General features: G+C 51.1%; 1 protein-coding gene across 1 annotated transcript in view; it reads right to left on the bottom strand.

Moving 5' to 3' along the window:
- Window positions 1-1,709: 1,709 nt before the first annotated feature.
- LOC144611027 (synaptonemal complex protein 2-like) overlaps window positions 1,710-27,340 on the bottom strand; it is a 61,150-nt gene continuing 35,519 nt past the window's right edge. Inside the window, exons 15-27 of the mRNA XM_078430112.1 lie at window positions 26,672-26,744; window positions 25,825-25,961; window positions 23,029-23,043; window positions 18,578-18,642; window positions 16,720-16,768; window positions 16,240-16,390; window positions 14,981-15,033; window positions 13,145-13,226; window positions 11,627-11,685; window positions 10,196-10,274; window positions 9,135-9,269; window positions 7,603-7,721; window positions 1,710-1,820 (exon numbers count right to left, since the gene is read on the bottom strand). Coding sequence (XP_078286238.1) covers window positions 1,710-1,820; window positions 7,603-7,721; window positions 9,135-9,269; window positions 10,196-10,274; window positions 11,627-11,685; window positions 13,145-13,226; window positions 14,981-15,033; window positions 16,240-16,390; window positions 16,720-16,768; window positions 18,578-18,642; window positions 23,029-23,043; window positions 25,825-25,961; window positions 26,672-26,744 — 1,128 coding nt within the window. The remainder of the gene's footprint in view (window positions 1,821-7,602; window positions 7,722-9,134; window positions 9,270-10,195; window positions 10,275-11,626; window positions 11,686-13,144; window positions 13,227-14,980; window positions 15,034-16,239; window positions 16,391-16,719; window positions 16,769-18,577; window positions 18,643-23,028; window positions 23,044-25,824; window positions 25,962-26,671; window positions 26,745-27,340) is intronic.

Below are 27,340 nucleotides of genomic sequence, written 5' to 3'. Positions count from 1 at the left end.
GTCACAATACACAGTGCATCGCACCCTGCTGCGTATGGGGCTGCACACGGAGGACTATCAGCATATTAGGCAGGTGGTCATAATGTTTTGGCTCATCAGCATAGGTTTACGGTTGGGGGGGTGGGGGGAAGACCCCAGAAGGAGGTAGGTGAATGGAACGAGCTGCCAGAGGATGTAGTTGAGGCAGGGACTAGAATAGCATTTTAAAGACTTTTGGACAGCTACATGGTTAGGAAAAGGTTTAGAGAAATATGGAACAAATGCAGGTAGGGGGGGGGAATAGTGTAGATGGGGCAGGTTGGTTGGCATGGGCAAGTTGGGCCGAAGGGCCTGTTTTCATGCTGCATGACTTTATAAAGGACAAATGACGATTCGGGTCACGAGGTTAATCCCCGGGATGGCGGGACTGTCACACGAGGAAAGATTGGAAAGACTGGGCTTGTATTCACTGGAGTTTAGAAGGATGAGAGGGAATCTTATAGAGACGTATAAAATTAAGAAAGGACTGGACAAGCTAGATGCAGGAAAAAAGTTCCCAAAAAATGTTGGGGGAGTCCAGAACCAGGGGCCACAGTCTAAGAATAAAGGGAAGGCCATTTAAAACTGAGGTGAGAAAAAACATTTTCCACTCAGAGTTGTGTGAAATTCTCTGCCACAGAGGGCAGTGGAGGCCAATTCACTGGATGGATTTAAAAGAGAGTTGGATAGAGCTCTAGGGGCTAGTGGAATCAAGGGATATGGGGAGAAGGCAGGCACGGGTTACTGATTGTGGATGATCAGCCATGATCACAATGAATGGCGGTGCTGGTTCGAAGGGCCGAATGGCCTCCTCCTACATCTAGTTTCTACGTTTCTATGAGAGATATGGAACAAATGCAGGTAGGTGGGACTAGTGTAGATGAGGCATGTTGGCTGGCGTGGGCAAGTTAGGCCGAAGGGTCGGTTTCCACGCTGCGTGACTTTATAAAGGACAAATGCCTTTTCGGGTCAGGACTCTTCTCGGGAGAATTGCCAACTTGAGCCAACGCCTGTCATCAGCCAACACGTCACCTGTCCGCTTTCCTCCACAGGCGCTGCCCGACTTGCCGAGTTCCTCCAGCAGTTTGATTTTTGCTCAAGATTCCAGCGTCTGCACTTTCCTCTGTGACCAGAATATAACAAGGGTTATAAACTGGAAATAGACACGGACTGCTGAAGTAACTCAGCGGGTCAGGCAGCATCTCTGGAGAACATGGATAGGCGACGTTTCACAGAGTGCTGGAGTTTACTCAGCGGGTCAGGCAGCATCTCTGGAGAACATGGATAGGTGACGTTTCACAGAGTGCTGGAGTAACTCAGCGGGTCAGGCAGCATCTGTGGAGAACATGGATAGGTGACGTTTCGGGTCGAGACCCTTCTTCAAACTGAGAGTCAGGGGAAGAGGGAAACTGGAAGCGTGAAAAGGTTCAGAACAAATCAGAGCCGGCACCGATGATCAAAGTAAAGTAGAGCCCACAATGGTATCAACCTGAAACCAGCTGCCGGAGGAGGTAGTTGAGGCTGGGACTACCTCAACTTTTAAGAAACAGTTAGGCAGGTGAATGGATAGGATGGGTTTGGAGGGATATGGGCCAGGTGGGATGAGTGTAGCTGGGACTTGTTGGCCTGTGTGGGCAGGTTGGGCTGAAGGGCCTGTTTCTGTGGGCCTTTGGCCAGTCAATCATTGACCATTAGTGCCCTGATACGAGGAGCCAGACCTGTAAGCGCGTATCTGATTCATCAGTGTAGAAAACTGTTCTTCGGTAGATTGCAGGGACTGCCAGGAGCTCGGCTCGGCCTTCCTGTAACAAAGCTAAACAGAACGGTTCATTAATGCAGGCATAATAGAAACACAGAAAATAGGTGCAGGAGGAGGCCATACGGCCCTTCGAGCCAGCACCGCCATTCATTGTGATCATGGCTGATCATCCACAATCAGTAACCCATGCCTGCCTTCTCCCCATATCCCTCGATTCCACTAGCCCCTAGAGCTCTATCTAACTCTCCTTTAAATTCATCCAGTGATTTGGTTTCCACTGCCCTCTGTGGCAGAGAATTCCACAAATTCACAACTCTCTGGGTGCAAACGTTTCTCCTCGCCTCAGTTTGAAAAGGCCTCCCCTTTATTCTTTAGACAATAAACAATAGACAATAGGTGCAGGAGGCGGCCATTCGGCCCTTCGAGCCAGCACCGCCATTCAATGTGATCATGGCTGATCATTCTCAATCAGTACCCCGTTCCTGCCTTCTCCCCATACCCCCCCGACTCCGCTATCCTTAAGAGCTCTATCCTGCTCTCTCTTGAATGCTGGATGAATTAAGACTGTGTGGACCCTGGTTCTGGACTCCCCCAACATTGGGAACATTTTTCCTGCATCTAGCTTGTCCAGTCCTTTTATAATTTTAATCGTATCCATATACGTATCCCCTCTCATCCTTCTAGACTCCAGTGAATAATACACCAAGCAATAATCATCTCGCATCTGGGGACGGCACAGTGGCACAGCGGTTAGAGTCGCTGCCTCACAGCGCCGGAGACCCGGGTTCGATCCTGACTACGGGTGCTGTCATGATGGAGTTTGTACGTTCTCCCCGTGACCTGCGTGGGTTTTCTCCGGGCACTCCGGTTTCCTCCCACACTCCAAAGACGTGCAATGAATGAATGAATGAATGCTTTGTCACATGTCACAAGTCACAGTGAAATTCTTTGCCTGCACAATACGCAAACAGCCGCCACATAAAGGGAGTTGACGAAGTTAAAGTATCCGGCGCCAGGTCCCGCTTTGTTCTCCCCCCCCCCCCCCCACCCTCTCTTCCGGAAGTCTCCCCACACCGTGTCCTCCATTGTTCCTTCCCCCAGGTTTGTTGGTTAATTGGCTTTGGTTAAAAAAAAAAATGTTCTCAAAGCAAAATTGTCCACCGTGTGTATCGGGCAGTGTTAATGTGCGGGGATCGCTGGTCGGTGCGGACTCGGTAGGCCGAAGGGCCCGTTTCCACGCTGTAAACAAAACTAAAACTGGTACTGACAGTCAGAACTAGGGTTGCCAACTGTCCTGTATTAGTTTGTTCCGTACGGGACCACCCTTGTCCCGTATTAGGCCCGGGGGCTGCTGTAGGCCCACCGGGACACTGTAGGTCCCGGGGCACAGTAGGCCCTCGGGACACTGTAGGCCCTCGGGACACTGTAGGCCCACCGGGACACTGTAGGCCCACCGGGACACTTTAGGCCCACCGGGAAACTGTAGGCCCACCGGGACACTGTAGGTCCCGGGGCACAGTAGGCCCTCGGGACACTGTAGGCCCTCGGGACACTGTAGGCCCACCGGGACACTGTAGGCCCACCGGGACACTGTAGGCCCACCGGGACACTGTAGGCCCACCGGGACACTGTAGGCCCACCGGGACACTGTAGGCCCACCGGGACACTGTAGGCCCACCGGGACACTGTAGGCCCACCGGGACACTGTAGGCCCACCGGGACACTGTAGGCCCACCGGGACACTGTAGGCCCACCGGGACACTGTAGGCCCACCGGGACACTGTAGGCCCACCGGGACACTGTAGGCCCACCGGGACACTGTAGGCCCACCGGGACACTGTAGGCCCACCGGGACACTGTAGGCCCACCGGGACACTGTAGGCCCACCGGGACACTGTAGGCCCACCGGGACACTGTAGGCCCACCGGGACACTGTAGGCCCGTGGGCCGCGGTCAGGCCGGGACACTGTAGGCTAACGGAGTGTGCTCGGTGAGCGGGGCCGAGTGTGTTCGCCTAATGGATGTTGCGTAGCAACCCGCTTCCCGGCCCGGGCGGCCGCCATTGGTGGAGCGGGAGCACGTGGCCACTGGCTGTGTGAGGTCACGGGGGGCGCGGGGCGGTGACGTCACCTTGTCCCTTATTTGGGAGTGAGATAGTTGGCAACCCTGGTCAGAACCCTTTCCCTGAGATGGAAATGTCAAAGACTAGAAGGTATAGTTTTAAGATAAGACGAGGCATGAGCTCATAAGTCATAGGATCAGTTAAAATAAACTTAAGTTTTCATAAACTAACCCCTCTGTGTGAAAAAAAGTTGCCCCTCAGGTTCCTATTAAATCTTTCCCCCCCTCCCTTTTAACCGATGTCATCTGGTTCTCGATTCCCCGACTCTGTGAAAGACTGCATTCACCCTAACTAGCCCCATCACAAGTTCATCGGTTCAAGGAGCAGAAGTCGGCCATTCAGCCCATCGAGGTTGGGCGGTCACGGTGGCGCAGCAGTAGAGTTGCCGCCTTACAGCGAATACAGCACCGGAGATCCGGGTTCCATCCCGACTATGGGTGCCATCTGTACGGAGTTTGTACGTTCTCCCCGTGACCTGCGTGAGTTTTCTCTGAGATCTTTGGTTTCCTCCCACACTCCAAAGACTTGCAGGTTTGTAGGTTGATTAGCTTGGTAAATGGTTTTTAAAAAAGCCCCTAGTGGGTGTAGGATAGTGCTAGTGTGCGGGGATCGCTGGTCGGCGCGGACCCGGTGGGCCGAAAGGGCCTGTTTCCGCGCTGTATCTCTAAAACTTAAACTAAAAGTCTACTCCACCATTCAATCGTGGCTGATCTGCCTCTCCCTCTCAACTCCATTCTCCTGCCTTCTCCCCATAACCTCTGACACCCGCACTGATCAAGAATCTGTCAATATCCGCCTTAAAAATATCCAATGACTTGGCCTCCGCGCTGAGTGTTTAAAGCCGCAATGTTTAGAGTGCATGTGGCTGGGGCAAACTTGCCTTTTGTTTTCCTATTAGATCTTTTAGGATCGCCATTTACACTCGTCCCACCTGCCTGCATTTGGCCCATATCCCTCTAAACCCGTCCTATCCATGTACAGTACCTGTCCATGGAGAGTTGTGGAATTCTCTGCCACAGAGGGCAGTGGAGGCCAATTCACTGGATGGATTTAAAAGAGAGTTAGATAGAGCTCATGGGGCTGTTAAAGATTCCTGCCTCAACTACCTCCTCTGGCAGCTCGTTCCACACACCCACCACCCTCCGAGTGGAAAAAGACGCCCCTCGGGTTCCTATTAAATCCTTCCCCCCTCATCTTAAACCTATGTCCTCTGGTCCTCGATTCCCCTACTCTGGGCAAGAGACTGTGCGTCTACCCGATCTATTCCTCTCATGATGTTGTACACCTCTATAAGATCATCCCTCATCCTCCTGCGCTCCATGGAATAGAGACCCAGCCTTCTCAACCTCTCCCTGTAGCTCACACCCTCTTGTCCTGGCAACATCCTCGTAAATCTTCTCTGTACCTTTGCTAGCCTTCTCTGCATCTTCCCTGTAGCGGTAGACAATAGACAATAGACAATAGGTGCAGGAGGAGGCCATTCGGCCCTTCGAGCCAGCACCGCCATTCAATGTGATCATGGCTGATCATCCACAATCAGTACCCCATTCCTGCCTTCTCCCCATACCCCCTGACTCCGCTATCCTTAAGAGCTCTATCTAGCTCTCTTTTGAAAGCATCCTGAGAATTGGCCTCCACTGCCTTCTGAGGCAGAGAATTCCACAGATTCACAACTCTCTGACTGAAAAAGTTTTTCTTCATCTCCGTTCTCAATGGCCTACCCCTTATTCTTAAACTGTGGCCCCTTGTTCTGGACCCCCCAACATTGGGAACATGTTTCCTGCCTCTAATGTGTCCAATCCCTTAATAAACTTATACGTTTCAGTAAGATTCCCTCTCGTCCTTCTAAGTTCCAGTGTATACAAGCCCAGTCGCTCCAGTCTTACGACATACGACAGTCCCGCCATTCCGGGAATTAACCTAGTAAACCTACGCTGCACGCCCTCAATAGCAAGAATATCCTTCCTCAAATTTGGAGACCAAAGCTGCACACAGTACTCCAGGTGCGGTCTCACCAGGGCCCTGTACAACCGCACACAGTACTCCAGGTGCGGTCTCACTAGGGCCCTGTACAACTGCACACAGTACTCCAGGTGCGGTCTCACTAGGGCCCTGTACAACTGCACACAGTACTCCAGGTGCGGTCTCACTAGGGCCCTGTACAACTGCACACAGTACTCCAGGTGCGGTCTCACTAGGGCCCTGTACAACTGCAGAAGGTGACCCAAAACTGAACGTAATACTCCGAATGCAGCCTCACCAACATCTTGTGCAACTGTAACATAACAACCCACCCTCAATACTCAATACTCTGACTGAAGCCAAAAGCCTTCTTGACCACCCTCTCTCTACTTGTGACACCATTTTCAAGGAACTACGTGCCTGCACTCCGAGATCCATCTGCTCCACAACACTGCCCAGACGCCTACCATTCGCTGTGTGGGTCCTGCCCATGTTAGACTTCCCCAAAATGCAACAACTCTCCTCACTTATCTGCAATAAGCACTGTTAACCATTCCTCAGGCCACTTTAGAATTTACAGATACAGCATGGAAACAGGCCCATCGAGTCTGTGCCGACTAGCGATCACACCATGCAAACATTTACCAAACTAGGGACAATTTACAGAAGCCATCTTCATCATCTGCATAAACCAGACACTTCTGTATCATCAACAAACTTGCTAATCTTGCCCTGTATGTTCTCATCCAAATAGACAATAGACAATAGGTGCAGGAGTAGGCCGTTCGGCCCTTTGAGCCAGCACCACCAGTATCCAAATGCTCCGCAATTTCGTCTTTTATAATTGACTCCAGCATCTTCCCCACCACTGATGTCAGACTAACTGGTCTATGATTTCCCGTTTTCTCTCTCCCTCCTTTCTTAAAAAGTGGGATAACATTGATTTTGATTTTTGATTTAGAGAGATACAACGCGGACACAGGCCCTTCGGCCCACCGAGTCCGCGCCGCCCAGCGATCCCCGCACATTAACACTATCCTGCACACACTAGGGACAATTTTTTAAAAACATTTACCCAGTCAATTAGCCTACATATCTGTACGTCTTTGGAGTGTGGGAGGAAACCAAAGATCTCGGAGAAAACCCACGCAGGTCACGGGGAGAACGTACAAACTCCGTACAGGCAGTACCCGTAGTCGGGATGGAACCTGAGTCTCCGGCGCTGCGTTCGCTGTAAGGCAGCAACTCTTCCGCTACGCCACCGTGATGTAGATGACAAACAGTAACGGGCTCAGCACCGAACCCGGAGGCACTTGAACAAGGCGGTCACGGTGGCGCGGCGGTAGAGTTGCCGCCTTACAGCAAATGCAGCGCCGGAGACCCGGGTTCCATCCCGACTACGGGCACCGTCTGTACGGAGTTTGTACGTTCTCCCCGCGACCTGCATGGGTTTTCTCCGAGATCTTCGGTTTCCTCCCACACTCCAAAGACGTGCAGGTTTGTAGGTTAAATGGCTTTGGTAAATGTAAAAAACTGTCTTGTTGGTGTAGGATAGTGTTAGTGTGCGGGGATCGCTGGTCGGCGTGGACCTGGTGGGCCTGTTTCCGCGCTGTATCTCTAAACTAAACACACCACGAGTCACAGGCCTCCAGTCCGAGAACCATCACCCAAAAGTGACAACAGACACACATTTGGTCCTGACCCACGAGCGTTTCTTTGTAAAATAATTAAGCGCATTTACCCTCAGTTTCTTCCTCATTCCTTCAGTGAAGCTACGAAACACAGTACTGATGTCTTCCATGCTCAAGCGGCCATCTTCCATCTCAGCCTGGGATCTGCTAGCAGTTTGCTCCTTTTGCACTGTTGAATAAAGGAAACAGCACATTGTACCAGTTTCAGTCTGGTTTGATATTTAGACTACGGAGAAACCGGGCGGCAACAGGCCCTTCGGCCCGACGGGTCCGCGCCGCCCAGCGGTCACCCCGTACACTAGCACGAGCCTGCACACACCAGGGACAATTTACAGTATAAGAAGATAACTGCAGATGCTGGTACAAATCGAAGGTATTTATTCACAAAATGCTGGAGTAACTCAGCAGGTCAGGCAGCATCTCAGGAGAGAAGGAATGGGTGACGTTTCGGGTCGAGACCCTTCTTCAGTCTGAAGAAGAGTCTCGACCCGAAACGTCACCCATTCCTTCTCTCCCGAGATGCTCCCTGACCTGCTGAGTTACTCCAGCATTTTGTGAATAAATAGGAACAATTTACAATTTTTTAACCGAAACGATTAACCTACAAACTCGCACGTCGTAGGGGGGTGGGAGGGAAACCGGAGCTTCTGGAGAAACCCACGTGGTTTAGTTTAGTTTAGAGATACAGTGCGGAAACAGGCCCTTCGGCCCACCGGGTCCGCGCCGACCAGCGATCCCCGCACACCAACACTATCCTAGGGCGAATTTTTACATTTATACCAAGCCAATTAACCTACAAACCTGTACGTATTTGGAGTGTGGGAGGAAACATATAAGATTATTAAGGGGTTGGACACATTAGAGGCAGGAAACATGTTCCCAATGTTGGGGGAGTCTAGAACCAGGGGCCACAGTTTAAGAATAAGGGGTAGGCCATTTGGAATGGAGATGAGGAAAAACTTTTTCAGTCAGAGAGTTGTAAATCTGTGGAAATTCACTGCCTCAGAAGGCAGTGGAGGCCAATTCTCTGAATGCATTCAAGAGAGAGCTAGATAGAGCTCTTAAAGATAGCGGAGTCAGGGGGTATGGGGAGAAGGCAGGAACGGGGTACTGATTGAGAATGATCAGCCATGATCACATTGATGGTGGTGCTGGCTCAAAGGGACGAATGGCCTACTCCTGCACCTATTGTCTATTGAAACCGAAGATCTCGGAGAAAGCCCACGCAGGTCACGGGGAGAACTTGCAAACTCCGTACAGACAGTACCCGTAGTCGGGACTGAACCCGGGTCTCTGGTGCTGTGAGGCAGCGACTCTACCGCTGCGCCACCGTGCCGCCCTACCTCCTCTGCCAGCTACCTCCATAGACCCAGCACGCTGAATGAAGCTCTCAGAGCAGGGGGTTTACCTTGCACTGAACGTTATTCCCTTGTCATGTATCTGTACACTGTAAATGGCTGGACTGTAATCGTGCATTGTCTTTCCGCTGACTGGTTAGCACGCGACAGAAGCTTTTCGCTGTACCTCGGTACACGTGACAATGAGCTGAACTGAAACTGAAGACTAAAATGAAACAACCTACCAGTTTTCTCAGATGAGGTAAAGAGTCTTTTTGGTCGAATGGGTGGAATAGGTGTCAATGAACCAGCCTCCATATTGGCACCATCATCGCCGTATCCAGGTGAGGTGGGATGTGGAGATTGTTGGACAACGTCACCTGCAATAAGCCAAGATGTAATCATCACTAGGGGTTGCCAACTATCTCACTCCTAAATAAGGGACAAGGTGACATCACCGCACCGCTCCCCACGTGACCTCACCCAGCCAGCGGCCACGTGCTCCCGCTCCACCAATGGCGGGTTGCTAGGCAACCTCCGTTAGGCGGTACCCGGGCCTCAGGGCCCAGTGTCCGGGCCTACAGCAGCGTTCCGGGCCTACAACGGGACAAATGCGGTCCCGTACGGGAAAAACCAATTTAGACCGTACGGGACAAACCAATTTAGCCCAAACCAATTTAGCCCAACGGGACAGTTGGCAACCCTAATTATCACCAGCAATCCAAACATGCTTACATCGTGGAACTCATTGCCACAGACGGCCGTGGAGGCCAAGCCAATGGATATCTTTAAGGCAGAGATAGATAGATTCTAGGCAAGAGACTCTGTGCGTCTACCCGATCTATTCTTCTCTTGATTTTGCACACAAATGCCAAAATCCAAATCAGACAACAGAACTTTCCCATCACCAACTAGAGAGCGGCCCTGACCTCCCATCCAACTCATTGAGGGCGTGCAGTGTAGGTTTACTAGGTTAATTCCCGGAATGGGGAGTGTATACAAGCCCAGTCGCTCCAGTCTTTCAACATGGGCGTTCTCCCCGTGACCTGCGTGGGTTTTCTCCGGGTGCTCCGGTTTCCTCCCACACTCTCCAAAGACGTGCAGGTTTGTAGGTTAATTGGCTTTGGTTAAATTGCAAATTGGTCCTAGTGTGTGTAGGATAGTGCTAGTGTACGGGGCGATCGCAGGTCGGCACGGACGGGCCCGTTTCAGCGCTGTATCTCGAAACCAAACTTGTATTAAAAGCTTTTAAGCTTTTTAACGACAGCTGGCTCGGTGACTGAAGACTAATTTTTCAAGCTACTACCTGATGCTCCATCGTTTGCTGGCATCGATGTTATTGTCGACGATCCACGTGGAATCTTAATCAGCGATGACAATTTGTCCTAACGAACAGAAGGTATGGGCGTCAAACGAACAGCGAGGAAATTCAACATCAGTCAGCACACGAATCAAAAGTACTCTACACCAATAGACACAGATTGCTGGAGTAACTCAGCGGGTCGGGCAGCATCTCTGGAGAACATGGGACAGGTAACGTTTCACAGAGTGCTGGAGTAACTCAGCGGGTCAGGCAGCATCTCTGGAGAACATGGACAGGTGACGTTTCAAGAAAAGACCCGTTCAAATGAGGGTCGGCAACAGATGACCTCAGGCAGGGAGGTTCCCCGATTGTTGGGTAGGGGCGGTGAGATCCCAAGAGAGATATATCAGTGTGAACTGAGCAACTGGTTTTCATTGCCAGACGGCTGTGGAGGCCAAGTCATTGGGTATTTCTAAGGTGGAGATTGACAGATCCTTGATTAGTACGGGTGTCAAGGGTTACGGGGAGAAGGCAGGGGGAATGGGGTGGAGGCGGAAAGATAGATCAAGCCATGATTGAATAGCGGAGTAGACTCAAGGGGCCGAATGGCCCAATTCTGCTCCTTTCACTTACAAAACTTATATGGACCAAACGCAGGCAAATGGGACTAGCATAGATGCAGCATCTTGGTCGGCATGGATGAGTTGGGCCTAGGGTTGCCAACTATCTCTCTCCCAAATAAGGGACAAGGTGACGTCACCGCCCCACGCCCCACGCGACTTCACCCAGCCAGCGGCCACGTGCTCCCGCTCCACCAATGGCGGCGCCTGGGCCGGGAGGCGGGTTGCAACGCAACCTCCGTCAGGCGGCGCCCGGGCCTCCGGGCCTACACTGTCCAGGCTAACACTGTCCGGGCCTACAGCGGCCGGAGGTAGACACAAAGTGCTGGAGTAACTTAGCGGGTCAGGCAGCATCTCGGATGCATCTCGGAGAGAAGGAATGGGTCGAGACCCTACCTCAGTCTGAAGAAAGGTCTCGCCCATTCCTTCTCTTCCGAAATTCGGCCTGAGCCGCTGAGTTACTCCAGTATTTTGCGGCTACCTTCGCTTTTAACCAGCATCTGCAGTTTTTTTTACCTACAGCGTCCCCTCCGGGCCTACAGCGCCCCCTCCGGGCCTACAGCGCCCCCTCCGGGCCTACAGCGCCCCCTCCGGGCCTACAGCGCCCCCTCCGGGCCTACAGCGCCCCCTCCGGGCCTACAGCGCCCCCTCCGGGCCTACAGCGCCCCCTCCGGGCCTACAGCGCCCCCTCCGGGCCTACAGCGCCCCCTCCGGGTCTACAGCGCCCCCTCCTGTACGGGACAAACCAATTTAGCCCAAAATATGGGACGTCCCGGCTAACATAGGACAGTTGGCAACCCTAGCCGTCACTTACCTGCAGTGTGTCAGGTGGAGTTAACAACTCCAGATCCTTTCCAGGAGTAGAAACAGCAGCTGAAGAAAATACCACAGAAAGGGTCACAGAAAGACCAATACCATTCCCCTTCGGCCCGTCATCCCACGAGTGTCCACTAGTGGGAGAGTCTGGGACCAGAGGCCACAGCCTCAGAATTAAAGGGCGTACCTTTATCGGATTTTAATGCTGAGGCTCTATTAAAAACGCAAGTCAGGCTGCGTTTGGAGCTCTGCGAGCAATTTTGGGGCACTGTATCTGAGGAAGGATGTGCTGGCTCTGTAGAGGGTCCAGAGGAGGTTTACTAGAACGATCCCAGGAATGAGTGGGTTAACGTACAATGAGCGTTTGTCGGCACTGGGCCTGTACTCGCTGGAGTTTAGAAGGATGGGGGGGGAACTCATTGAAACTTACAGAATAGTGAAAGGCCTGGATAGAGTGGATGTGGAGAGGATGTTTCCACTAGTGGGAGAGTCTAGGACTAGAGGGCACAGCCTCAGAATGAAAAGATGTGCCTTTAGGAAGGAGATGAGGAGGAATTTCTTTAGTCAGAGGGTGGTGAATCTGTGGAATTCTTTGCCACAGATGGCTGTGGAGGCCAAGTCAGTGGATATTTTTAATGCGGAGATTGGCAGATTCTTGATTAGTGCGGGTGTCAGGGGTTATGGGGAGAAGGCAGGAGAATGGGGTTAGGAGGGAGAGATAGATCAGCCATGATTGAATGATGAAGTAGACTTGATGGACCGAATAGCCTAATTCTGCTCCTAGACTTATGATCTTATGAACCTGGTTCTCCGGCGCTATAAGGCAGCAACTCTGCCATTGTGTCGCCTTTATAAATATATGCTCAATAGCAAATCAGTTCAAGCTCTAGGCCGAATTCTGCTCCTATAACTTATGAACACTGCCCCACCACCTGTACCTTCAGAGAACCCTTGGTTCTATCCTTCAACAATCCATCACCTTAGTCAGTACTCAATGGGTGGCGCAGCGGTAGAGCTGCCGCCTCACAGCGCCAGAGACTGTGTGTGTGTGACTGCGTGTGTGTCTGCGTGTGTGACTGCGTGTGTGACTGCGTGTGTGACTGCGTGTGTGTCTGCGTGTGTGACTGCGTGTGTCTCTGCGTGTGTCTCTGCGTGTGTCTCTGCGTGTGTCTCTGCGTGTGTCTCTGCGTGTGTCTCTGCGTGTGTCTCTGCGTGTGTCTCTGCGTGTGTCTCTGCGTGTGTCTCTGCGTGTGTCTCTGCGTGTGTCTCTGCGTGTGTCTCTGCGTGTGTCTCTGCGTGTGTCTCTGCGTGTGTCTCTGCGTGTGTCTCTGCGTGTGTCTCTGCGTGTGTCTCTGCGTGTGTCTCTGCGTGTGTCTCTGCGTGTGTCTCTGCGTGTGTCTCTGCGTGTGTGGGGGGTGTGCGTGTGCGTGTGCGTGTGCATGTGCGTGTGCGTGTGCAGACTCGGTGTGCCGAAAGGGCCTGTTTCTGAGCTGTATCTCTAAACTAAACTACTTACTCTTGAACTTCATTTTCGTTCCAACAGAGGGTTGAAGATTAGCAGATTGTGGGGTGAAGTGGAGTCCTTTTCTCACAGTTACCTTTAGTTCAACAAAAAACATCAACATAAGTGTATTCGATTATAAACAGTCCAATTGAATAACTCCACCTGGCAGATAGGCTTCAGAAGATCGGCCTGTCCCAACAACCCTCACCAACTTCTACAGGTGCGCCATACAAAGGATTTTATTGGAGAGAATGAAGAAGGGTCTTGACCCAAACCGTCACCCATTCATAGATACATAGAAAATAGGTGCAGGAGGAGGCCGTTCGGCCCTTCGAGCCAGCACCGCCATTCAATGTGATCATGGCTGATCATTCTCAATCAGTACCCCGTTCCTGCCTTCTCCCCATAACCCCTGACTCCGCTATCCTTAAGAGCTCTATCTAGCTCTCTCTTGAATGCATTCAGAGAATCGGCCTCCACTGCCCTCTGTGGCAGAGAATTCCACAGATTCACAACTCTCTGGGTGAAAAAGTTTCTTCTCACCTCAGTTTTAAATGGCCTCCCCTTTATTCTTAGACTGTGTGGCCCCTTGTTCTGGACTCCCCCAACATTGGGAACATTTTTCCTGCACCTAGCTTGTCCAGTCCTTTTATAATTTTATACGTCCCTATAAGATCCCCTCTCATCCTTCTAAACTCCAGTGAATACAAGCCCAGTCTGCATCTTTCCTCGTATGACAGTCCCGCCATCCTGGGGATTAACCTCGTGAACCAACGCTGCACTGCCTCAATAGCAAGGACGTCCTTCCATCTAAAGATGCTGCCTGTTCTGCCGAGTTACTCCAGCATTTTGTGTCTATCTTCGGTGTAAACTCGCATCTGCAGTTACTTCCGAAGCATTTTATCGGGTTGCATCGTAGGTTTGTTTGGAAACAGCTCCATCCAAGACCGCAAGAAATTGCCGCAAAATGTGGACAGCCCAGACCAACCCCCCTTCCATCGACTCCATCTACACTTGTATTCACTGGAGTTTAGAAGGATGAGAGGGGATCTTACAGAGACGCATAAAATTTTGAAAGGACTGGACAAGATAGATGCAGGAAAAATGTTCCCAAATTCCCAGAATGGCGGAACTGTCATATGTTGAAAGACTGGAGCGACTAGGCTTGTATACACTGGAATTTAGAAGGATGAGAGGAGATCTTATCGAAACATATAAAATTATTAAGGGGTTGGACATGTTAGATGCAGGAAACATGTTCCCAATGTTGGGGGAGTCCAGAACAAGGGGCCACAGTTTAAGAATAAGGGGTAGGCCATTTAGAAGTGAGATGAGAAAAAACTTTTTCAGTCAGAGAGTTGTGAATCTGTGGAATTCTCTGCCTCAGAAGGCAGTGGAGGCCAATTCTCTGAATGCATTCAAGAGAGAGCTAGATAGAGCTCTTAAGGATAGCGGAGTCAGGGGATATGGGGAGAAGGCAGGAACGGGGGTACTGATTGAGAATGATCAGCCATGATCACATTGAATGGCGGTGCTGGCTCGAAGGGCCAAATGGCCTCCTCCTGCACCTATTTTTTACGTTTCTATGTTTACCCCTCACGTTGCCTCGGCAAGGCCAGCAGCATAATTGAGGACCAGTCTCACCCCAGTCACTCCCCTCTTCTCCCCCCCTCCCCCCCCCCTTCCTCTCTCATGTAACAAGAGGTACAGAAGTGTGAAAACTCAGAATTCCAGATTCAGGGACAGTTCCTTCCCAATTGTTGTACTAAGCATTCTGAGGAAGTGAACTCGAACGCTACAACCTTCAGTACGATTGCACACGAGAACACAAGTGAATCATTTCCATACCTCTCTTTTCGTCTGCCCCTCATTTTCGCTGGATTCAAGGGAGAGTGGTAAAACTGAAGGATGGAGAGAAACAAAAAGTGGACCTTTAGCATTCACGGATGCACAGCGCAGAAACAGGCCCTTCGGCCCACCGAGTCCGCGCCGACCAGCGATCCCCGCACACTAACACTATCCTACACACACTAGGGACAGTTTACATTTATACCAAACCAATTTTCCTAAAAACCTGTACGTCTTTGGAGTGCGGGAGGAAACTGGATCACCCGCGGCGACCAAAACTGTACACAATACTGTGGGTAACAGGCTCTGAGCAATCACTCTGTCAATTCCCCTCATGATCTTAAACTTCAAACTCCAAATTTGAGGAAGGATATTCTTGCTATTGAGGGCGTGCAGCGTAGGTTTACCAGGTTAATTCCCGGAATGGCGGGACTGTCCTATGTTGAAAGACTGGAGCGACTGGGCTTGTATACACCGGAATTTAGAAGGATGAGAGGGGATCTTATCGAAACGTATAAGATTATTAAGGGGTTGAACACGTTAGAGGCAGGAAACATGTTCCCAATGTTGGGGGAGTCCAGAACAAAGGGCCACAGTTTAAGAATAAGGGGTAGGCCATTTAGAACTGAGATGAGGAAAAACGTTTTCAGTCAGAGAGTTGTGAATCTGTGGAATTCTCTGCCTCAGAAGGCAGTGGAGGCCAATTCTTTGAATGCATTCAAGAGAGAGCTAGATAGAGCTCTTAAGGATAGCGGAGTCAGGGGGTATGGGGAGAAGGCAGGAACGGGGTACTAATTGAGAATGATCAGCCATGATCACATTGAATGGCAGTGCTGGCTCGAAGGGCCGAATGGCCTACTCCGACACCTGTTGTCTATTGTCTACTAGCGCGGAAACAGGCCCTTCTGCCCACTGAGTCCATACCAGCTAGTGATCACCCCCTACACAAGTACTATCCTACACACGAGGGGCAACGTACAGTTTTTAACCGATTAACCTACAAACATCAAGTTCGGTTTAGTTTATTGTCACGAGCACAGAGGTACAGCGAAAAGCTTTTGTCGTGTGCTATGCACGTCTTCGGAACGCGGGAGAAAACCGGAGCACCCGGAGAAAACCCACGCGGGTCACGGGGGGAACGTACAAACCCCATACAGACAGCGCCCACAGTCGGGATTGAACCGGGGTCTCCGTCGCTGTGAGGCAGCAACTCTGCCACCGCGCCGCTCAATGCTACAGTTGATAATAGTCGAACCAACCTCTGAGCTCGGACTTCCTGCGTTTCCTCCGCCTGCTGTAGTCTGCGGATTTCGGACGGGCCTTCGGTCGAGGCCCGGCCAGCCAACTGTGCCCACTGTCCCCACTGCACGACTCCTCGGTGAAGAACTTCTGCACGTCACTTCTTTTGCACTAATGTTACGAAACAGACACAGTTATAAAGGGAAGATGGACACAGCTCTTAATAATGAGTCAGGGGGTATGGGGAGAAGGCAGGAACGGGGTACTGATTGAGAATGATCAGCCATGATCGCGTTGAATGGCGGTGCTGGCTCGAAGGGCCAAATGGCCTCCTCCTGCACCTATTGTCTATTGAAAATGGAGTCAATGCAAGAGGAGTCAACTAGTAAAGTCCGGCCAAAAGCAGTGCTTGTGGGGAAGGACAGAATGGCCTACTCCTGCACCTATTGTCTATTGTCTATAATTCAATATGTTACAGGTAAGGAACTTATTTCTCATACCATCACTTTTTCACTTCTGCTCTTTTTCCTGTTCGTCGATGTCACATTTCTGAAAGAGAGATGAAATTTAGCGCGACGTCAATAAACAGATTATTAGGCGACGTCTCTTTTTCAAAAGTAATTTAAAACCATCACAAGCCTTAACCATGAGTTGAAACACCGTCATTATCTGCTAAAAGATAGTCTCAGAGTGCTGGAGTAACTCAGCGGGTCAGGCAGCATCTGTGGAGAACATGGATAGGTGACGTTTCACAGAGTGCTGGAGTAACTCAGCGGGTCAGGCAGCATCTCTGGAGAGAAGGATTGGGTGACTTTTCAGACTGATCTGTCTGAAGAAGGGTCTCGACCCGAAACGTCACCCATTCCTTGTTCTCCAGAGACGCATCCTGATCCGCTGAGTTACTCCAGCACTTGGATGTGCGTTTAGGTTTCGTATAAACCAGCATCTGCAGTTCTTTATTTCTATCATTCTACCATCCTATCGACCCGCACATCTTTGGGAGGTGGGAGGAAACCGGAGCACCCAGAGAAAACCCACGGGGTCACAGGGAACACGTGCAAACTCCACCCAGACAGTGCCTGAGGTGGGCATCGAACCTGGGTCTCTGCCGCTGTGAGACGTCACGAGTACATTTTGGGATGAGATGCCAAACAAAAATAAAGTCACACAGCATAGAAATAGGCCCTTCGGCCCAACTTGCCCACACCGGCCACCATGTCCCAGCTACACTAGTCCCACCTGCCCGCGTCTAGCCCATCTCCCTCTAAACCTGTCCTATCCATGCACCTGTCCAAATGTCTCGTAAACATTGCGATAGTCCCAGCCTCAACGACCTCCTCCGGCAGCTCGTTCCATACACCCACCACCGTCTGTGTAAAAAAGTTACCCCTCAGGTTCCTATTAAATCTTCTCCAACCTCCCCCCCCCCCCCCCCCCCCACCTCGATTCACCTACTCTGGGCAAGAGACTCTGTGCATCTACCCGATCTATTCCTCTCATGATTTTGTACACCTCTATAAGATCTCTCTTCATCCTCCTGCGTTCCAAAGAAATAGAGACCCAGCCTGCTCAACCTCTCCCTGAAGCTCAGGCCCTCGAGAATGATCAGCCATGATCACATTGACAATAGACAATAGGTGCAGGAGGAGGCCATTCGGCCTTTTGAGCCAGCACGGCCATTCAATGTGATCATGGCTGATCATTCTCAATCAGTACCCCCGTTCCTGCCTTCTCCCCATACCCCCTGACTCCGCTATCCTTAAGAGCTCTATCCAGCTCTCTCTTGAATGCATTCAGAGAATTGGCCTCCACTGCCTTCTGAGGCAGAGAATTCCACAGATTCACAACTCTCTGACTGAAAATGTTTTTCCTCATCTCAGTTATAAATGGCCTACCCCTTATTCTTAAACTGTGGCCCCTTGTTCTGGACTCCCCCAACATTGGGAACATGTTTCCTGCCTCTAACGTGTCCAACCCCTTAATAATCTTATACGTTTCGATAAGATCCCCTCTCATCCTTCTAAATTCCAGTGTATACAAGCCTAGTCGCTCCAGTCTTTCAACATACGACAGTCCCGCCATTCCAGGAATTAACCTAGTAAACCTACGCTGCAGGTCTTTACATAAGGGTGGTGGGTGAATGGCAGTGCTGGCTCGAAGGGCCGAATGGCCTCCTCCTGCACCTATTGTCTATTGAGTCCTGGCAACATCTATTTCTTCACACTTGCTAATGTTCTACGCCTGGCAATACTGGACTGTTTGTACGAGAACATTTCACTGTGTTAGCACTTTACACAACGGCTGTACAGTAAAAGCACCATTGAGCCAGGCAGCACTGAAGAACATCACACTACTTACAGGTTTTGCATTTCGTCCGTCTGAGAAGCTTTCCTCCCGAGGACTTTCCTTTTGCTCACCCTGACCTGCGATCACAGCAGATAACCAATGGAACATTTTAAACAGAACTAGATCAAGTGGACCCGTTGGGCCCAAACCTCTCCTGCATTGGTGCAGCACCCCCTCCTCCCCCCTTCCTCCCTCCTCCCCCCTTCCTCCCTCCTCCCCTCTCCCCCCCTCTCCTCTCTTCTCCCCTCCCCTCCCCCTCCACTCCTCTCCCCCTCACTCCCCCCTCCCTCTCCACCCCCTCCACCCCTCCTTCCCTCCTCTGCTCCTCTCCCCTCCCCTTCCACTCCCCTCCTCCCCTTCCACTCCCCTCCTCCCCCTCCACTCCCCGCCCTCCTCCGTCTCTCCTCCAGCCCCCTCTCCTTCCCCCTCTCCCCCTCTCTTCCCTACACCCCTCCGTTCCCCCTCCTTCCCCTCCTTCTCCACCCCCTTCCCCACCACCCCTCCCCCTCCTCCCTCTCTCCTCCAGCCCCCTCTTCCCTTTCCTCCCTACACCCCTCCCCTCCCCTCCGCTCCTCTCCCCCCTCCTTCCCCTCCATCCCCCCCCTCCTTCCCCTCCATCCCCCTCCTTCTCCTCCACCCCCTTCCCCTCCTCCCCACCACCCCCTCCTCTCCCCGCCCTCCTCCCTCTCTCCTCCAATCCCCTCCCCTTCTCCCCTCCATCCCACCCCCCCTTCCTCCCTCCCCCCCACTCCATCCCCCTTCATCCTCCACCCCTCCCTTCCTAGGAGATAAATTAAAACTTTAAAATGTGAATAACTTAAAAAATATAACGCCGATTTCAATGAAACTTGTTCCATTAGCACCAAAGGGACGACGGTGAGTAAGGTGGGCCTGAAATTGTTGCGCTATCGTGTACGTTTTGGCTGTAGTTCAGGAACAAACAAACGAGATAGATGGATAGATGGATGTTGCCTTTCCATTGCATCCAGAATAATAAGCCAGCTCAGTATCTCGATAATCGCAAGCAATCATGGGATTTGTCAAAGGTCATTCCAGCGTTGCCAATGATCCTAATGGCTAATGTACACCGAGACAATGACGGATAAATGATTATATGGAATGAAAGAAATTAAGAGTTGTGTGAACTTCTGTACATTTACTGAATGACAATGTACATTAGGTGCAGGAGGAGGCCATTCGGCCCTTCGAGCCAGCACCACCATTCACCGTGATGGTGGCCGACCATCCACAATCAGTACCCCGTTCCTGCCTTTTCCCCATAACCCCTTGATACTTCCGCTATCTTCGAGAGCTCCATCTTGAGTTCTGGATTTCAGTTCACATCAAGTCTGGTTGAACATAAAGTTGAACTTCTGATCAGATTGACCTGCAGGTGCGACCACGTCTCATTTACACAGCGGTGGAGGCAGTTGTTTCCAAATACACAGGACGTGATGTTAAAATCCAAAGTGCCAACTCTGAACTTGCTCCTGGAGGTGTTGGGAGGTTTATGCACTCACCTACGCTCCTCCGATGTTGAGAAAGGCCGGGCAGACACGTCATTGGGGTTATCAAGTGGGCACCTGCTTTCATCGACGTTTCGCTGACTGGGCCCACGACGTCTCCGGTAGGCTCAGCAGTGCGTTCTGGCGTCCCAGAGCCACCACCCCCCCTCTGCATCTGCCGAGCCGGCTTATTTGGTAGACCAGATGGGGTCTGTCCTCTTCAGCCAGAGCCACTGCCTACTCCGCTCTGATGTTTCCTTGATGGCCTGGCATGGGGCTTGTCCGCTGATCCCCAGGTCCTTCATCAGTCTTACGGTAGATGTTGCCACAAAGCCCCGACATCCAACTTCTGACCGGGCAGATCTTTGATCTCCAGCCCCGCTGTTCTGCCTCCGCCGCAAGCTCTGTATATAGCAGATTCTTTCTTTCGAGGGCTTCCTGCACAGCATCCTCCCAAGGGACTGTGAGCTCCACAAAATACACCACACGCTGAGAGCTCGACCAGAGGGCAAGATCAGGCCTCAACATGGCGGCACGGTGGCGCAGCGGTAGAGTTGCCGCCTTACAGCAAATGCAGCGCCGGAGACCCAGGTTCCATCCCAACTACGGGCGCCGTCTGTACGGAGTTTGTACGTTCTCCCCGTGCCCCACGTGGGTTTTCTCCGAGATCTTCGGTTTCCTCCCACACTCCAAAGACGTGCAGGTATGTAGGTTAATTGGCTGGGTAAATGTAAAAATTGTCCCTAGTGCGTGTAGGATAGTGTTAGTGTGCGGGGATCACTGGGCGGCGCGGACCCTGTGGGCCGAAGGGCCTGTTTCCGCACTGTATCTCTAAAAACAAAAGTTGGTGATGGCTATCTCTGATGGAACCGTAAGCCGATGGTCCATGTCAGCCTGCATCTGCCAGTCCCGGGCTGCCTCCAGCTGTCCAAACCTTGTCCTTGGTGGAATTTTCCGTTGCCTTTGTTCCCACTCCCGAACAAAGGCAATTGGCATAACTGGGTTGGTTGTTCAGTAAATTACACGATGCAGCACCGAGGGGAAAATATGCGTTTAGAAGCACGTAATATTAAATTAAGAAAAGGCATTTGAAGGTACCAGAAGATACCAGAAGGCGGCACTGTGGTGCAACAGTAGAGTTGCTGCCTTACAGCGAATGCAGCGCCGGAGACTTAGGTTCGATCCTGACTACGGGCGCTGTCTGTACGGAGTTTGTACGTTCTCCCCGTGACCTGCGTGGGTTTTCTCCGAGATCTTCGGTTTCCTCCCACACTCCAAAGACGTGCAGGTTTGTAGGTTAATTGGCTTGGTGTAAATGTAAAAATTGTCCCTAGTGGGTGTAGGATAGTGTTAGTGTGCGGGGATCGCTGGGAGGCGCGGACCCGGTGGGCCGAAAAGGCCTGTTTCCGCGCTGTATCTCTAAACTAAAGATAGGTTTGTTTAACCAATTTATTTACCGTCAGGACATTTGACGGGTAGATTGGAGGCGGCAGTTTGACGGTCAGGTAAGCGTGGGAATTTCGCGATGTTTCCAAAGACGGTGTAATCTCTTAGCCAGGTGCTAGTCTCACACAAAAAAAAGTGACTTGTGTCGACCTGACCTCGGCGGTGTCGTGGTCACGGTGTCGTGGTCACGGTGTCGTGGTCACGGTGTCGTGGTCACGGTGTCGTGGTCACGGTGTCGTGGTCACGGTGTCGTGGTCACGGTGTCGTGGTCACGGTGTCGTGGTCACGGTGTCGTGGTCACGGTGTCGTGGTCACGGTGTCGTGGTCACGGTGTCGTGGTCACGGTGTCGTGGTCACGGTGTCGTGGTCACGGTGTCGTGGTCACGGTGTCGTGGTCACGGTGTCGTGGTCACGGTGTCGTGGTCACGGTGTCGTGGTCACGGTGTCGTGGTCACGGTGTCGTGGTCACGGTGTCGTGGTCACGGTGTCGTGGTCACGGTGTCGTGGTCACGGTGTCGTGGTCACGGTGTCGTGGTCACGGTGTCGTGGTCACGGTGTCGTGGTCACTGTGTCGTGGTCACTGTGTCGTGGTCACTGTGTCGTGGTCACTGTGTCGTGGTCACTGTGTCGTGGTCACTGTGTCGTGGTCACGGTGTCGTGGTCACGGTGTCGTGGTCACGGTGTCGTGGTCACTGTCGTGGTCACTGTCGTGGTCACTGTCGTGGTCACTGTCGTGGTCACTGTCGTGGTCACTGTCGTGGTCACTGTCGTGGTCACTGTCGTGGTCACTGTCGTGGTCACTGTCGTGGTCATTGTCGTGGTCACTGTCGTGGTCACTGTCGTGGTCACTGTCGTGGTCATTGTCGTGGTCATTGTCGTGGTCATTGTCGTAGGGTGAAAGAAAATTTCGGCGATCTGCTATGACTTTGACAGTCGCCGGCAGTCGCCTTAAAGATCGCGTAACTGGGACAGGCCCTTAAAGTGATGGGTGTAGTGTTTCTCAGGATGTTAAACCACTTTAGATGACCTGTAGCCCGTTCATCATGATCATTGGCAACCTTCTTGGTTTTGTGCACTTTTTCTCTGGTCATTTGCTGATAACCACCGCTGGGAGTGGAGGGGGAATCTCTAATATAGGCTTGGCTAAAAACATCAAGTCTTCTTGAATGGGAAATCCTCTATCTGCCATTGTGCAATCCCCATGATCAACCAAGTTCAAAAATCCACTCTTCCTAACAACGTGTGTATCAGACTCCGCTATCTAGCTCTCTCTTGAAAGCATCCAGAGAATTGGCCTCCACTACCTTCTGAGGCAGAGACTTCCACAGCTTCACAACTCTGAGTGAGAAAGGGGGGGGGGGTGTGCAACGGTGGACCCGGCTCCGGATATTTCGTGACTCTGTCGGTGCCCTTTACGTGGCGACTCTTTGTATACCTTGGGTGTGCAAAACAAAGAGTTTCACCGTGATTCATCACCTCTGACAATAAAGCATTCATTCATTTTCCGCTCACCTGAAATTTCTCTGCCTGAATCAGACACGAGTTCAAAATCAAAACTTCTTTGCCTTGGAGAAAAGAGATGGATAATGCAATGAAAGTCATCATTTAGTGTGTGTAGGATAGTGCCTCAACTACCTCCTCTGGCAGCTTGTTGCATACACCCACCACCCTCTTTGTGAAAACGTTACCCCTCAGACTCCTATGAAATCTTTTCAACTTTAACCTTAAACCCATGTCCTTTGGTCCTCGATTCCCCTACCCTGGGCAAGAAACGCTGTACATCGACCCAAACCTTTCCTCTCAAGGTTTTTGTACATATCTAGAAGGTCACCCCTCATTCTCCTGCGCTCCAAGGAACAGAGTCCCGGCCTACTCAACCTCTCCCTGTAGCTCACACCCTCTAGTCCTGGCAACATCCTCGTAAATCATTTCTGCACCCTTTCAGGCTTGACAACATCTTTCATATCACATGATTCGGGTCGCCAACTGTGCCGTATTAGCCGGGACATCCCGTATTTTGGGCTAAATTGGTTTGTCCCATACGGGACCACCCTTGTACCATATCAGCGTAGGCCCGGAGGCCCGGGCGCCCGCCTAACGGAGAATACGTAGCAACCCGCCTCCCGGCCGCCATTGGTGAAGCGGGAGCACGTGGCCGCTGGCTGGGTGAGGTCACGTCGGGCGCGGGGCGGTGACGTCACCTTTTGTCCCTTATTTGGGAGTGAGAAAGTTGGCAAGATTGAGAAAGTTAGCCACCCTAAACATGATGCCCAGAACTGAACACAACACTCTAAATGCAACCTCACCAATGTCTTATCAAACTGCAACGTGACCACCGAACTTCTTTACAATGGTTGCCTGATAACAGCTGTGAAGAAAGTGTCCCAGAACACTGAAAGAATCAGGGCCCTTCTTCAAACATCAGAGTATTATCTGAATGGTGTCAAGTTAGGAAAAGGGGACATACAACGAGATCTGGGTGTCCTAGTGCATCAGTCACTGAAAGGAAGCATGCAGGTACAGCAGGCAGTGAAGAAAGCCAATGGAATGTTGGTCTTCATAACAAGAGGAGTTGAGTATAGGAGCAAAGAGGTCCTTCTGCAGTTGTACAGGTTTTCTCCAAGATCTTTGGTTTCCTCCCACGCTCCAAAGACGTGCAGGTTTGCAGGTTAAGTGGCTTGGTATAAATGTAAAAATTGTCCCTAGTGTGTGTGGGACATAGAAACATAGAAAATAGGTGCAGGAGTAGGCCATTCGGCCCTTCGAGCCTGCACCGCCATTCAATATGATCATGGCTGATCATCCAGCTCAGTATCCTGTACCTGCCTTCTCTCCATACCCCCTGATCCCTTTAGCAAAAAGGGCCACATCTAACTCCCTCTTAAATATAGCCAATGAACTGGCCTCAACTACCTTCTGTGGCAGAGAATTCCACAGACTCACCACTCTCTTTGTAAAGAAATGTTTTCTCATCTCGGGACAGTGTTAGTGTGCGGGGATCACTGGTCGGCGCGGACCTGGTGGGCCGAAGGGCCTGTTTCCGCGCTGTACCTCTAAACTAAACCAAAACCTTTCTTCAAAAGTTTCCTGCAGCAAATTTCAGCACAGAAGTTGGGTACTTACTGGAGTTTACCTCGAGTCCCCTCGGGCTTGGCTGGCAGACTACTCTGTACATCTGAAGTCTCCATCTCTATAAAGGGGTAAGAGTTTGCAAATCATCTCTCATTCACAACAGGGGCTCAAAACACAAGCTAAAGGGTGCAAACCTATGTCCTCCACAGCCACGTTCTGCTTTGACTTTGGTTCCGTGTCCGTCAGGGGATGGACCTCCTGTTAAAATATTTGTACAAAGACAAAAGTGCAGATCGTTAGAAAGCAAGCTTCCAGAGGGGGTAGTTGAGGCAGATGGAGTCAAGCTGGGAAGGGCGCAGAGAAGATTCACCAGGATGTGGCCAGGACTCGAGTGGCCTGAGCTACAGGGAGCGGTAAGAAAATAACTGCAGATGCTGGTACAAATCGAAGGTATTTATTCACAAAATGCTGGAGTAACTCAGCAGGTCAGGCAGCATCTCAGGAGAGAAGGAATGGGCGACGTTTCGGGTTTCGAGTTACAGGGTAGGCTGAGTTGAGTAGGCTGGGAATCTGTTCCTTGGAGCGCAGGAGGATGAGGGGTGATCTTATAGAGGCGTACAAAAATCATGAGGAGAATAGATCGGGTAGACGCACAGAGTCTCTTGCCCAGAGTAGGGGAAATGGGTTTAAGGTGAAGGGGAAAAGATTTAATAGGAATCAGAGGGATAACCTTCTCACACAAAGGGTGGTGGGTGTATGGAACGAGTTGCCAGAGGAGTTAGTTGAGGTAGGGACTATCCCAACATTTAAGAAACAGTTAGACAGGTACATGGATAGTTTATAGTTTTTTTAGTTTAGAGGTACAGTGCGGAACTGGCCCTTCGGCCCAACAGATCCATGCCGGCCAGCGATCCCCGCACACTAACACTATCCTACACCCACTAGGGACAATTTTTACATTTACCGAGCCAATTAACCTACAAACCTGTTTATTCACAAAATGCTGGAGTAACTGAGCAGGTCAGGCAGCATCTCGGGAGAGAAGGAATGGGTGACGTTTCGGGTCGAGACCCTTTCTTCAGACAGATCCATCGAAAAGTTTTTCCTCATCTCAGTTCTAAATGGCCTACCCCTTATTCTTAAACTGTGGCCCCTTGTTCTGGAACCCGGGTCTCCGGCGCTGCATTCGCTGTAAGGCAGCAACTCTACCGCTGCGCCACCATGACCGCCCTTTACCTTGACGTTCGATTCATCAGTTGTCGTCCTGGTGAAAACTTCATCGAAAGTCGGTTCCTCTTTCGAATCCATACTTTGTCCACCTTCATCGTTCTCAACCTCTTGGGTTTGTGCTGGTAATACATCCTTGCAAACCACTGTTCGGATTTTATTTAAAAAAATGGAAATCCTCATTAGTTTGAGCCAAAGATAATAGAGCAGAGCAAGATAGACCACTCGACCCTAAAAACCGTAGCGCGTCACGGCGCCATTTTGGTAGGCAGAAACTTGCAGAAACATTAAAAAAGAAAAATAACAACAATCTGTGAATTGATAGTTGAGATATATTCTGCATTTTTAATGGTATCATCACACATACTGTTCCCCCAATACACTGATTACACTGAGAGGCATAGCGAACAGCGGGGTTCGCTTACTAAAATGGCGGACGTTACGCTCCTTTGCGTACTACACTTCAGTATAGGCAATTTCGACGGAGTGGTTCATCTTCCTCCTCTAGTATCTTTGGTTTGAATGCCACAGGGTCATACCGCCCTTCGGCCCAACTTGCCCAAGCTGGCCCATGCTGGCCAAGGTGCCCATTCTAATCTAGACCACGGGATCGCTGGTCGGCGCGGACCCGGTGGGCTGAAGGGCCTGTTGCCGCACTGTATCTCTAACATTTCTGGCCTGGAAATGAATATGGTATTTTAAACTTTAGAAAAAATAAAAGTAAAAAGAGTAAAATGTTACATAAATGACACCATTAACACTAATTGTGCTTTACGCATTAATGGGCATTAATGACCCAAACTCAGCCTAGTTGCTTGGAAGAGCCTCCATGTTGAATTTTGATTTTATCACTTACCGGAGTCTGACGAATATTTAAGACCACTTTTGCTGGCAGCCAAGGGCGACAAACTCTTTAAGTTACAGGTTTTCTAAAAAAAAGAAACACAATATATTTGCTTAAAATAACATAGGACGGTTAATGTTGGATTTCCAATCAAAGCCATGGTCAGAGAACATAGAACAGCACAGGTAGACACAACACAAAATGCGGGAGTAACTCAGAAATAAAGAACAAATGAATGAAAGATATGCGGAAAGGTAACGATGATAAAGGAAACAGGCCATTTTAGCTGTGTGAAATCTGTATCTCCCCACATCACCATCCACTAGGGTTGCCAACTATCTCATTCCCAAATAAGGGACAAGGTGACATCACCGCCCCGCGCCCCACGTGACCTCACCCAGCCAGCGGCCACGTGCTCCCGCTCCCGCAACGGCGGTCGCCCGGGCCGGGAGGCGGGTTGCTACGTAACCTCCGTCAGGCGGCGCCCGGGCCTCGGGGCCTACACTGTCTGGACCTACATTGTCCGGGCCTACACTGTGCAGAAGATAGACACAGATTTTAACCAGCACCTACAGTTTTTTTCTTACCACAGCGCCCGGGCCTACAGCGCCCGGGCCTACAGCGCCCCGGCCTACAGCGCCCCGGCCTACAGCGCCCCGGCCTACAGCGCCCCGGCCTACA

The sequence above is a fragment of the Rhinoraja longicauda genome, chromosome 2 (genome assembly GCF_053455715.1).
Source record: "Rhinoraja longicauda isolate Sanriku21f chromosome 2, sRhiLon1.1, whole genome shotgun sequence".
Classification (NCBI taxonomy): domain Eukaryota; kingdom Metazoa; phylum Chordata; class Chondrichthyes; order Rajiformes; family Arhynchobatidae; genus Rhinoraja; species Rhinoraja longicauda.
This window is presented reverse-complemented; position numbering and strand designations above follow the sequence as displayed.